The following is a 13,135-nucleotide window of genomic DNA, read 5'->3' on the forward strand; positions in this document are numbered from 1 at the left end:
AATCTGGACAGTTATTTAATAACAACTCCATTTCCTTCATTTAAAAATACAAGGAAATGTTTACCTGTCAAAACAACGTAAAGGATCAGTGAATATTCATATGGGGCTTGGAAGACAGGAAAAAATTGATAATGGCTTGGGTTTTCTCTTCTCCAAATAAAATAAAATAAACATACATATATATACACACAAAGATTAACTTTTCTTCATATCAGTATTCCCTTGTTTGACACATCCATATTAAAAAATAATTTAAAAAAACCGCAGACACTACAGTCAGATTAGAAAATTTACTCTGACAGTCTTTATATCGAAGATGTTTAAACTTTGTTGTAGGTCTGAATGGATCACACCAATTTATGCTTACTTGGGCCATGCCAACTTGCCTTTAACAGAATGACATCAATATTCATACGGTGTCCTATCTAGCACCCTGGGATTAATTTAAAATTAGTATCACCAAGGCAGAAACACTTTCGTGTACGGTATTTAAAAGTGGCATTCCTCATATATACAGCTATTAATTAAACATCATTGCACCAAAGTATCTCAATTAATGGACTTGTAGAACTACTGGAGTATCTTTTTATGCTCAGAACAGTTTGTTCTTCCACAGTGGCTTTGACCCTTCCAGCAGATATTTCTTTGTTGCCTGTAGGTTTTATATTAATTTTCTACATTTCATAACTCCTACTCACTGATAGCCATTCACACCTTTTTTACTCTTAGCCGCTCTCTCTCTCAGCCTTAATTCTCTAGGCATGATATAATACTCCACGCATACTTTTTCAGTCCTTGCGTCTGCAACACTCTCCTCAGTGCCTTCAGGATCACTTACACGAGTGAACAGAATGAAATTAAACAATAAGAGAGATGAAGATAGTTTACTTTGAGTTAAGAAAATTTTAAAAATCAAGTCAGACAGAAAGAAATTAAGCAGATGCCTTTTCACTAAGCAAACAACATAGACCTTTACCCTTGTATGTTTCTGTGATCTCGGTTCCTTAGCTGGCTTTGAAGTCTTGGATTTGGTTGCACATAGGCGACTGGCTGAGCCAGCCTTAGTGGTTACGTTGTGGGGTTGACCAGGCTGTTTCAATGGCATGGAAGCTAAAGACACTGATCTTTCAGAGCGCTTCCTCGGTACAGCAACTGTGTGGTGACTTCCACTACTTCCACTTGCCTGAGAGAGGAGGGAATCTGTACTCTTAGATTTGGTTAGCCTGGAAAGACCAAAAAACGAAAAAACAAAACCACTTTTTAATTTTGTACTGACTCTTTTGGTGCCCTTTTTTCTGCTATAGAGGCTGCTGCTCAGAGTATTAAGTACCATGCATTCTTGCAAACAGCATCTGAAAACAGCAGACAGGATTCTATTATGTAACTTTTTTTGTATTGGAAGAACACTTTACTGACCGATTTGGTCTGTGATACATCGGCCCATTGCATCTCTGATTAAAAATGTCTAGAAACGAACAGGGGAAAAAAAAAAAAAAAAAAAAAAAAAGATAACCAAGAACAGAAACTGGAAGAAGGTGTAGCTTTGCATGAACCCTTCAACTAGATAGCTAGGAAGAGCAGAGTTTGGTGGCCTCCAGTCTCAGGATACATCTTGAAACGATCTAACTTCTTTTGGCCCTACAGGAATGTCACAACTCATCTGTAACTATGGCAAGTTGGGTGTTAAAATTCTACTGGAACATTGTAATGTTGAATCCTCAACTGTGAAAGCACTGTAATTCTGAAACTCCAGCCTGCAAAGTGCTAAGTGCAACGGCATCTTCTTTTCTAACTATTCAGCAAGCTGCAAAAGATACGGACATTCCTAAAACCATACCTCTGTTAAAGGCTTACCGTGATTAGACTGCAAAGGGTATCAAACTGGAAAGAAGCAGTATTACAGGAACAAGTGAATTCAGAAGTAGTGTAACATAGCAGATGCTATGCAGTTTTATCGATGCTAGGAGTTTGCATCCTCAGAATGAGGACAAGGACAAAAGGAAGTCTTAAAAACTAGACTTGCAGAAAAGACTTTAATAAACAAGGTTGACAGTAAGTTTGAATTTTGGTAGGTCATCTTATACCAGCAGTCTTTTGGATTAGGAATTCAATTACTCTGCTTGTACAGGGCTTGGCTTTCTAAACCTTTACTTGTTTATTTGTACTGCAACAGCACTTACAGTTTCGGTCCTAGATGAAGCTATCTGTCATCTTTTCAAAGGCACTTTGGGACTTTGCAAGACACAATCCCAAATCACTTAAATAAAAGGTGCCTGTGCTGCATGGTTTTGATTAATCTAATGTTATCAATGAAAGGTCACACCTGAGGAAAAAAATGAACCTGCAGAAGAGGATTAAACAACTAGAACATTTGTCCAGACAGCTTCACTGAAAGCATTTTGAGATGAAAGAAAAGATGCATTTCAGAAAGGACTACTGAAATATTTCATGCCAGAGATCTATTTTATTCAGGGCATTACCTTTTCTTGGGATAAAAGCAATCCAAGTCTTTTGATCTGCATTTTAGCCTTGATGCCTCTGTTTTGAATTCGCTTTGTAAAGACTCTCCGTCAGGGACACTTCCAGGCTCTGACAAGACTGCAGGAGATGGGAGTGGGCTCAAGACGACTGGCACAGGGCAGCACTCTTTGGTGCAAGTAGTCTGAGTTTCATAGCGAATAAGACGAGTCTGAAGTTCAGCATATCCCACATCTCTCTCTAAGGCTCTTCTGTTATCTAGACAATATCTACAATTGAAATTCGTGAGAAATCTATGAAAGTCTCTGCTTCATTACAATCAGAAAAAAACCAGAAAAACTTACTTTTGACAATCATATAAGCTCCAAAACTTTGTTTGTACTGGTGTATTGTTCTGAAAGATAGATTAAACAGCCCAGTAAACTAACACATGCCTGATAGGATTTTGCAATATTTAAGTCTCACTCCAACGAAGAAGCTGAATCATATACTATTTGTAAGTCATTACCCTGTGGTCTTACAAGGAAGATTTCCATGGACATGGGCAGAATTTTTTCCTTGAAAAATAAGTCATGTTTTTTATATTCAGTCTATACTTAACAGGGGTTACATCTCTTAATATGCTAACCAGTGTGAAACTCCAATAAAACAGCAATGAGAGTAACCCTGAACTCAAATAAATGATGAACCCAGCACACCACAATGGATACAGGATCTTCAGACCTCAGACCTGGCAAGCATCCACCAAGACTTTGAGACCCAGAAAATATCAGGTTATTATATATAAATGATACACTCTAATATTATCATGCAATATGCCTCCATTTCTTCCTGGGAGAACGCAACTTCCTTTGTCAAAAACCCCCAACCAACCCCAAAATACAATCCAAGACTTCTTCAGTGCATATGCCGTAAGAGAATCACAGGAAATGCCTGAAGAAAAGATCCCCAAATACAATACATGTGATTTGAAAGTTAGAAGTTCTTCAGGTATCTCAAAATACAACAATACTGACATAATTTTACAAAGAGTCAGGTTGTGCCAAAAACTAAGTTGCTGTGAGACTGTATTAATTGAGTGCAAGTATGAGGAAGATAGGGAGTGGTCACTGTATAAGTGCTATTGCTAACTGGACTCTTTGGAAGTGCGACCTTTAGTTTTGTCCAAGATAAGCACTGCTATATGAGAGATTCACGTTTTTTAAATGCTACAAATACAGAAGTGTCACTGAACAAGCATAAGCTTCCTACTGATCACAACAAATAAACAGTTTAATCAACCAAATCAAAAGAAGACACCATATTAAATACAGTGGAGCCAAAAAAGATCAAATGAACAGTGCTAACTCAATGAAATACACTCATGAGATTACAATACAAAATGCATCTTAACTAACTTTTCTCTTGTGTAAGTGACTTCCAAGATTCCTTGCAAAAGATCGATGCCTTATCGCCCAGTAACTTATACTACCTCTACTGCAGGGGAAGACAAACGTATTATCCAATATTATGCCATCCTTTTCTTAACATGCATTCTGAACAGCGTGAGCTATCACTCAAGCCTGCCTTCCAAACTACTTAGCAATGTTCCCTGCTCTTCGGAACTTTAGACATATTCTTTACTTTTATGTTTTAACACAGAGTCATGTTAAATTGCTAGATCTGATTTTTCCACTTTCCTCAAAGTATTTTCATATTCAGGGAGAAATCCACTTTTCTAATAACAGACTGGTGAATCCATTTCTACAGCTGATTAAGACTTTCCACTAAAAATAAGTTCATTATCTGATAAAAGTAAGGTCTCTTGACTTACAGATTTCAAGGTATTTAATTTTCCTTGTATATATTCCCAGTCCCCTGAGTAATCACATCCCCTACAAAGATAAAAATGTTTTTCTCTTTAGAAGTTAAATTGCCATTTTACTCACTCTGCTTTAACAGCAATTACTTTCTCTTTGCAACACAGGATTCAAGTGGCTGGCACAGGCTCATTACACCAAAAATTTGATTTAATCATAGCTGCTGCTCCTGGTTTTGTTGACAAGACTTTACGTCCAAATATAAATACAGCAGCTATGCAGATGGAAATCGCAATCACAACTGTATGGTACAAAACACATCTGCTCCAACAGACCATACGATACTCTTGCTACAATATATTCTGGTCGTACAGCTGTAGGTTCCTCCCTTTCACGCTAGCTCCCAGCACCTCTCTGTACTGCTTCTGTCCCTTATTGCTAGCACATTCCGCTTTTAACATTAAGATGCCAGGGTCTCCCTCCTCTCCACAGCATCCAGGCCTCCCTGTGGTCTCCACCTGCCATGTTTTTGCTATGAGAAGAGGCAGCACAAGTTGTGCTGTGCCTAATTTGAATCCCCATGCACACTCCCCACAGAGGTCAGGTAGGTCTGTGAGCTACCACAGACAACAGTCAAGTGCCTTCTTCCAACACCTGGGAGGACCAATCTGCACTTCTCCTATCTACCCAGCTGCCCCTCGTACCTAAAACCTAAGCTAACAAGCTTATGAGCTACCACTTCAAAAAAAGAAGAAACAAATAGCTGAACTGATAGGAATGACAGCTTCACTTCCCTAGAGAACATGGCTAAAATTGCCAGATATTAAACAGAGTCTTAACCAAACTATTTCTGCAGTTGACAGGAAAAAAGTACCAGCAGTGTAATTAGTCACATTCTGATAACCTGAAAATGTGATTTTAGGAGGCAGCAGACATTTTCACAAAGACTGAACTGCCTATGCTTGGTATCCACTGCATTTCTTTATATATACTGCGTTAAGACCAAGGGTCTATCTACACAGAAGAGTTATACTACATTATCTGCTCTAGCATTTGTGTATGTGCTTTTCCTCTTCTTCGCAACGACTATTTTATATTTTTCTGAATTATTTTTACACAGCAACACTGTATGATGTTTGCTCATCTAAAGCTCTGACAAATAACCAACATTGGCTGTCTGGGATGAAATACAGTCCTAATTGGGTCCTTTTGAAGACTCTTACCACTAACACTTGCCTGCTGGTGTTGGTTTTCAGGTTCCCTGAACATATACATAACTTCACAGCAGGTCTTACAAACCTTGTGACTCTTAGTCAGAAAGTGCCTACAATTTAGTATCAAACTAGAATCTATGTATGTAGTTCACTCATGCGCTGCCCAAGGGACCTGATATGTACTAATGAACCCTCCTCCCCTTGCCACTTCTAATTCTGAATTAAAATTTCCAGAGACACTGAGAATAGTTACAGCAGTACAACCCAGAAAAAACCCATAACCTTAAATGTTTTTGCATTACCATCAAGGCAGGAGTGCTGCAATTTAAACCAATGAATAAAATAAAGAAAGGGACAGGTGGCACATGCAAAGTTTTTCCAGTGAAGGAGAAGGATACATAAAGTTTTCCATAATTAATATTCATGTTGCTTGAAATGTTTCTAACTATACCTTGACTGGAAGCTGAAAAATAATTGTGGGAAAAGAAGCCAGGAAACTTACTCAAGTCCATGATAATGGCATCCAGCTGCTTTTTCAAAAGGCAAACCTCTGAGTTTCCGAGGAGTAAGCTCTGGTGTCAAAAGAAATGAGTTTTCACTGAAAGGAAAAAAAATACACATCTATTTCAACTAATTACTGTCAGGGTAAATTATACTTCTAGAAGTCAGACACAAATGCCTGCCATAAGAAGACCAGAACAGCGTATCTTGTAGTTAAGCCCCTGGGGTACAGCATCAATGGAAAATTAAATCTTTATTGAAGTGAGAATTTAAGTTCAACTAATACCTACCAAGCTGTAAGTATTACAGAAGCTCCTAGACATTTCAACCAGTTTAGAGGTCACTCCTCCAAATAATTTATCAGTAAAAATAAGCAGCTATCACCCCATTTCACCATGGGACACCTGAGTAGCTGAATGAACTGAGAGAAACCAAGAACTGACTTCCCATTTCTCAATCCAGTACTACGATCAGTGAATTCCCTCCCTTGAGCTTCAGGTTGCTGTCTCACCTAAGTCACCTTTCCCAGGCTTCGTAATTAGCCTCTTGTCTCCTGTGATATTTGAATTCCAGCTAGTAACTCTCTGCAACTAAATCATATGAGCACATTTGAAAGTATTTCATTGAATAAGCCACAGCAAGACAGACAGAAAGAGCTTACTGCCAGATCCTAGCATACCCTGTTAAAGTCACATCACATTTACCGCTAAAGAAGGGAAGAGATGAAGGCAAGATGTAACAGTGTCTGAAACATACACACTGCTTCAAATCTCATTCATAGAGACTGTATCTGCGTCATTACCATTGGAATAATTATCTGTGAAAAACATCCAGGAAAGATGTGATACTGGATCTGGCGAGATGGTCATTCAGAAAGACTGTCAGACAAAACTCTACCAAACCTCTATCTAAGCTCAAACATGAAAATGAAGTGAAAACACCCTTAACTGACTGGTCTCTCATAAACCCTCTTTTTTCCTTCTGTTGGTCAGGAAAATCTTTGGGTCTGTAGCCACTGTGCTTGAACATCTACTGTGCAAAGCTGGTAATTACTTCAGAGAATCTAGTCAGAGCACCTGCTAGGGGAGCAAGCAGCTACAAGTACAGAGTTCTGCTAGACGTAACAGGAACAGCAACCTGGTCTGTCAGAAAGGGTTCACCATCTCCTAGACAGCAATCTAGCTATGGATTTTCACAGGTTTTCTGGCTTCTTTTTGGACCAAGCAGAATCACACGTACAGTGTAAGTCATTGGGAGACCTTGTAGCCTTCAAGCAAAAACATTTAATCTGCTTTATTATCTAGTATCTTGATTCTGGTTTTATACTTCCCTTAGATGTCCAAGATCTGTCTTGAGAGACAGACTCACGTTACAGCAAGTACTACAAAGCAGAGGTTTCATTATCATACTTTCTCCTAATAACTGGCAGAAATCCAAGAAAACTGGACCAAACCCTCTCAAATGCAGACCTCACTCAGCTATAGCTCAAAGCAAATCATTCAAAAGAATCCAAGTATTCTATGGTATAAAGCTTCTCTGGAGGCTTTTGAAAAATCAGGGATTAAAAAACCACTTTTGTAGTAAATAAATTATTAACTCATTTCCCACACAACTAATTGGAATGAAAATATTTTATATTATAGCCAAAATCCTAAATCATCTGCATTTATTAACTAACAACTCTGTAGGAGACTCTCAGTCTTCACTGCATATTTCCTAACTTGTTTGAATTCTCTGCTCAGAACATCTTTAGATTACTTTCAAAACTCCAGGAAGTATTTTACAGCAATCTCCAAAATCCTACAGAACCTTTCTCTCTCACAAACCCTCTTAATTTATTACACATAATGAAGTTTAAAACAGGCTCGAGGGCTGTATCCAGTAATTCCATTATACATTCTATTATTCAACATAAAAAAGATCACCAATATAACTCTAGATTGTTTTGCTTACTTAGCAGTCTATGGCACACTGCACAAATAGCATAGGTTCTGCTTCTACAAACACTATCTTGACTCTTATATACGTTGGCCTTAACTCTAACAGATGAAAATTACTCCACTAACACCTTATATCAATCTTCCTGCTGAAAAAGCAGTGGTTAATACACTAACACTTACCAGCAGACACACTAAGGATGAATACTTGCAAAGCAGTCGGAGTAGACAAGCTTCTTTTAAGGAGCACTTTCCCACATAAGACTATAGATAGGAGTGCTGGGCCAGCATCACGAGACACACAGTTAAGCAGGCTCAACTATTGCCTTTTTCACACTTTAATTGTCTTCCTACCTAGTCTCCCCTCCACTGAATGAAAGAAATCACACCAATAAAATTACAGTCATGCCACAGTGACTTCTGCTTTGCTAGAAATACTCTTTTGGAAATGGGCACGTATGGTGGCAGCAGCTTGCAGCGTAGCCATGGCAGAGGTCTACTGGCACACTTTTACGCATCAGGTGATTATTCTGTAATTTAAATGCATAGGATCAACATCACCATCTCCAGCCATTTCAGATTATGACAGAACTAAATAGCAAGACTGACAGGAGGACCGTAACAGTTCATTTCACTGGCAGGCATGTGATGCAAGGGTGTTGCAAGTTACAAACTCAAACCCAATTAGGCCATTCTGAGACTCTCATGTAGTCGTTATTCACATTCTCCTACATCAGTTCTGAGTATGGTCTTCAGTGGTTTTAATATGCTGGATTCATACCGCTTGGGAATTCGTAGTGGCTGAAGATCACCAACAGGTAGCCCTTCTGGTGTGAAATATTTCAGCAATTCTTTAGCATCGAGCAATGTCAATGACTCCCGCTGGCTATCTTTATGCCCCAGCAATTGCTCAGATGAATGTGCAAACACAGAAATGCTGGGGAAAAAATAAAAAGAACAATCGAAGTAATTTTTTTTTTACTTTTCAGTCTTTTCTTTAGTTATCTTGTTGCATTGGGGAAAAAAATATTAAAAAAATCACTGCTGGTCTCAAGGTTGCTCCTTAAAAACATTTATACAAATGCCAATTCTCTGCCATCCTACTGAAGAAAGTAATTTCTTCAAGGTCTTGGAGTTTAGTTATGAAATACACCATGGGAAGAATATTATTCATCCCTTTTTTCCATTTATGGACCTGTGGGATCAAAAATTAATACCCATAAAAAAGGGAAAAACCAAAAAAAAAGACATACGATATGCAGCAAAGGAACCATAAAGCCACTACTGCATGCAGCTCTCCACTTTTTTTTTTTTTTTTTTAGTGTCCTCAATGAAGTATAGTAAAGTTCTCTCTTTTCTACTGTTAACCAACATGCTACCCTGATTCAGGATAGGTAGAAGACAACCAGTTCAGAATATAATGAAATAAACAGTAATTGACTATGAAACAGAAAGGTCCTTCAGGAAGCTTTTCAAAAGCTAATTAAGAAGGAAAAACTTACCCTGTTTGCTTCTCAAACGCCTTTAACAAAGCAGAGATCTAATGTGATAATTTCCGACACACAGAACTCTAGTCTAGGCCATGGCTAACTGGTATTTGAAAGACAGAAATGGGATGGAACTGACAGAGAAAAAGGCAGCTGGATACCTGGGCTCTAAAGGTCTGTCAGCAACAATGTTAAGACCCAGTGAAGATCATTAACTCTTACAAAAAAGTGAGAGCTAAAATGAAATTAATAGGCTGTATTGAGTGACACAAAGGTCTACAGGTTTCACTTAAACAGTACTGAAGGAAAACTAAAACTAAATATAAATTTCAAACATAAAAACAATAGGATCTTTTACTGTAAAATTACTTGAGACCTGATACTAAGTACTGACTATTTAGGAAATATTTATATTTCTATATATAAATATTTATGAGATTTCATATTTAGGAAGTATGAGAAATACGTACTATCTTTATTATTTATGCCCCAAGGTGTGCTGGGAGGAAAAAAAAAAAGCTTTTTAATGTTTTTTCTACTATGGCTACTGTTTTCTAGTAAGTAGTGCCATTTTGGTAATTTAGTTTTGGAACTATGCTACTTTTAGCTAACTTCCAGCTGTGTTTTGTCAATAAAAATCAAATCAATACTACTTTAAATACCAGGAAAATACACCTTTGGAAACTGACAGACACTTAGTTTTGGCCTTAAGCAATGTTTCCTCTGAAAGATTATCAATACAATTGAAAACAATTTACAGAACAGCTATCAACATATACTGTTCCTCTAGAGAGGTGTTCACTGGCCACTACAAAGATGATCCCCATTACCTCATTTTTTGTTTGTTTTTTTCAAAGTTTTCAAAATTCTGAAGAACATGTCTTTCTGGCCACTCCATTGGATTTGGCTCCATTAAATCTAATTCTGCAAGAAATATATGGTGAATAACCCTTAACAGAAATAAATAATCTTATTATTTGAAGAAATATTATACACATATATAAACTGGTTTTTAATAAGTATATTCCTTCATATATATACACACACACGTAAGTATATAAGTAAAAGGAACACCTGCCTGGTGCTGTCATCAGAAATATTTTATGCATAATTTTTTTTTGTCAAGGAAAAGAAAGGAAATAGTTAATGCAAAGATAATTTCAGTTTGCAAAAAAAGTCTAGAAAGCTACTTTACTTTTTCTTCTATTTTTCCCTCTTTTGGTGAAAGACTCTCCTTTTAATAAAGAATTGAGAACAGGTATGAAAATACATCAAAAGAGAATAAGCAGTGTATTTTCTAAATAATGATAGTTACCAGAAGTCACAGCGCACGACGCAGTTTTCTTGGTAACCTTCTGTAGAACAGGCTTAGGAAGACTAGTGTTGCATAGGTCCAAAAAACACTCTCTTGTAAGCTCCAACAAGTTTTTGAACTCATCAGTTGAAATAACTGGACGCTGCTTGGTCAATTCCTTTCTCTCTATGAAAAGAAAAAGAAAGAAAAGCTACCACACCTGTTAAGTAACAAAGAATAATTAGCGCCTGCTAAAACCCAACAAAACAAGAAAATCCCCACCCCAAAACAGTAACACAAGAAAGTTAACTTGACACTTACTACTGTACTGTTAAGCAAGGCACAGGTGGTTTACTCCATAGGCAAGTGAAAAGACTTAGCAGTGAGAATACCTGAAAACCCACGTGAATCAACTTTTGACAGTTGTTTAATTTCTGTATACACACATTTCCGAGTATATCCAGGTTTGTCTCTCCCCTAGAGACAAACATCTGGACATGATGAGCCCAAACATGAAAAGCTTCAGTCTACAGAGCCTCCTACCCACCTACTTTTACTGCTGTTGCAGGAGTGTGGCTCCAACATAACTGACAGCCTGTTCTGGTCTCTTTGGTGAGAACATCAAGGGTCAGGTAATTCTCATATGGATTTAAGATGACTAGGAAATCCCAACTGCTCCTAGCCAGTCTTCATCCTAATGGAAATGGGTGACCCACTCAAACTAAAACACAAGCTCTAAAGCAGCCCCAAGCTCAGGGTTAAAGTAGTCAGGAATCTCAAAATGACTGCAAGTTGGCGGCGGCGGGGGATGGAAGAGTAGACTATAAGCAGAAATCGTATTTTCCTTAAGCTGGTGCTCTGTTAATGATAAAACACTTAAATTATCTCCACAGTATGCCATTTTCAATAATCTAGCCAATCTCTGAGAAGTGTTTTTTGTTTTAATTGAGTCTCTTTGAGCAATGGACTTAGAAAAAAATCAGGACAGTCAAACGTACTTCTCTGCAAAGTCATGAAAATCTACAGAGGATGACCTTTCAGTTATTATTATGAATGACGTATCATGATAAACATAACAAATCTCCAATGCATACTTCTCTTTTGCAGAGAAAAAGTTAATTACCACAGAATTATTCCAAAACTGTGCTTAAACATTCAACATATTAGTGTAACAAACATCCACCAACTTCAAGTTCAGCATACGCTTTTCCTCAATATTTAAGTGTCTTTATCTGACATACAATCGTGGATATACTACAGAAAGTTTCTTTTTAAAGCTCCACTTTTTTCTTCATAAAGCGGTCAACTCACCTCTGTTTTGCAAGGTGAGCCATCACATTCAGTTTGAAATAAAGGCCTTTAAAATACTGGTTTGAGACCTACCAGTTCTTTCCTCATTACTTACTGAAATATTCCTTCAAGGCAAACACTTGGAGACGAGACAGTTTCTTTTCTCTCTCTAAAATCTCCTCTCCACAAAAATGTGGCAGAGACTTGATAAAGTCAGCAATATGAAAGCCTGTACAGATTAGGAGAAATATATTATTGAGATTCTCCCGTAGGACTGTGGAGACACCAAGTCATTACTTCTTAAAAGACATAAACATAGCAGACATACAAATTCCCTGTTCAAAGGAAACAAACAACCAGATTTTCAAATATGGCTAATCATAAAAAAAAAAAGGAAATTAATTACAGCAGAACACTAGGGCGATAACTTGGAATAGATGTCTGACCAGTATTTCTGAATTTCTGTACAAAACCAATATGACAACACAATTAACATGACTTGACATTTAAAGATTAAAAGCTCCTAAGTTTGATACCAGGAAAAAAGTTTTCTCTCAGCATACAGTCAAGGACTTTCAGTCTATTGACACCACACTAATAGGATTTTAATTAGGACAAATGGTAAGCAGTCAGTCATATTGCACATGGATTTATTTCAATGATAAGGAAATAAGCAGATAAGATGCAGGTCACTGTGCTCTTTTTCTTTGTCAGAGTTACCGAGAGCAAATACACGAATTAGCAGAGTAATCTAGTACGTGTATTTGTAACAAGACTACTTCTCTAAGATAAATTATACATGCACGTATACTCTTATCTAGGGGAGCTGCTATGATATCAGTGCTAGTTCATATCCTAACCACTCTGCAGTAATATGGACATCTGCAAAGTAACTGAAGACACAATGATGAAATTCGATTTGCCTGCCAACCTTGCAGTTTTCATTTTAAATCATCAGTGAAATAGGCTTGTCAACAGATTAATTGCCTAGATTTTAGGTATGGGCCGGTGAGTCTTTATACCGCCAATACATGCTTTTTAAACTTTAAGTTTGTGCAAATTTGATTTGCATTACTATTACCTGGATGTCCCTGTACATTAAAACATTTACGACTAATTACAGCGCAAAGAAATG

General features: G+C 37.4%; 1 protein-coding gene across 6 annotated transcripts in view; it reads right to left on the reverse strand.

The window, feature by feature from the left end:
• The window catches only part of MTBP (MDM2 binding protein), a 34,979-nt gene that overhangs the window by 9,038 nt on the left and 12,806 nt on the right, over positions 1-13,135 (reverse strand). For 5 of the 6 annotated variants that reach the window (XR_008746634.1, XM_055800421.1, XM_055800419.1 and 2 more), the window contains exons 13-19: positions 12,116-12,229; positions 10,732-10,896; positions 10,247-10,340; positions 8,711-8,866; positions 5,994-6,089; positions 2,481-2,747; positions 977-1,223 (exon numbers count right to left, since the gene is read on the reverse strand). Coding sequence is in view for 5 of the 6 variants with exons in the window: in XM_055800421.1 (XP_055656396.1) it covers positions 977-1,223; positions 2,481-2,747; positions 5,994-6,089; positions 8,711-8,866; positions 10,247-10,340; positions 10,732-10,896; positions 12,116-12,229 (1,139 nt within the window). In the remaining variant the exon portion in view is untranslated. The remainder of the gene's footprint in view (positions 1-976; positions 1,224-2,480; positions 2,748-5,993; positions 6,090-8,710; positions 8,867-10,246; positions 10,341-10,731; positions 10,897-12,115; positions 12,230-13,135) is intronic. The other variant, XM_055800422.1, reaches the window with a different exon arrangement.

Source organism: Falco peregrinus, chromosome 3, assembly GCF_023634155.1.
Source record: "Falco peregrinus isolate bFalPer1 chromosome 3, bFalPer1.pri, whole genome shotgun sequence".
NCBI classification, from domain to species: domain Eukaryota; kingdom Metazoa; phylum Chordata; class Aves; order Falconiformes; family Falconidae; genus Falco; species Falco peregrinus.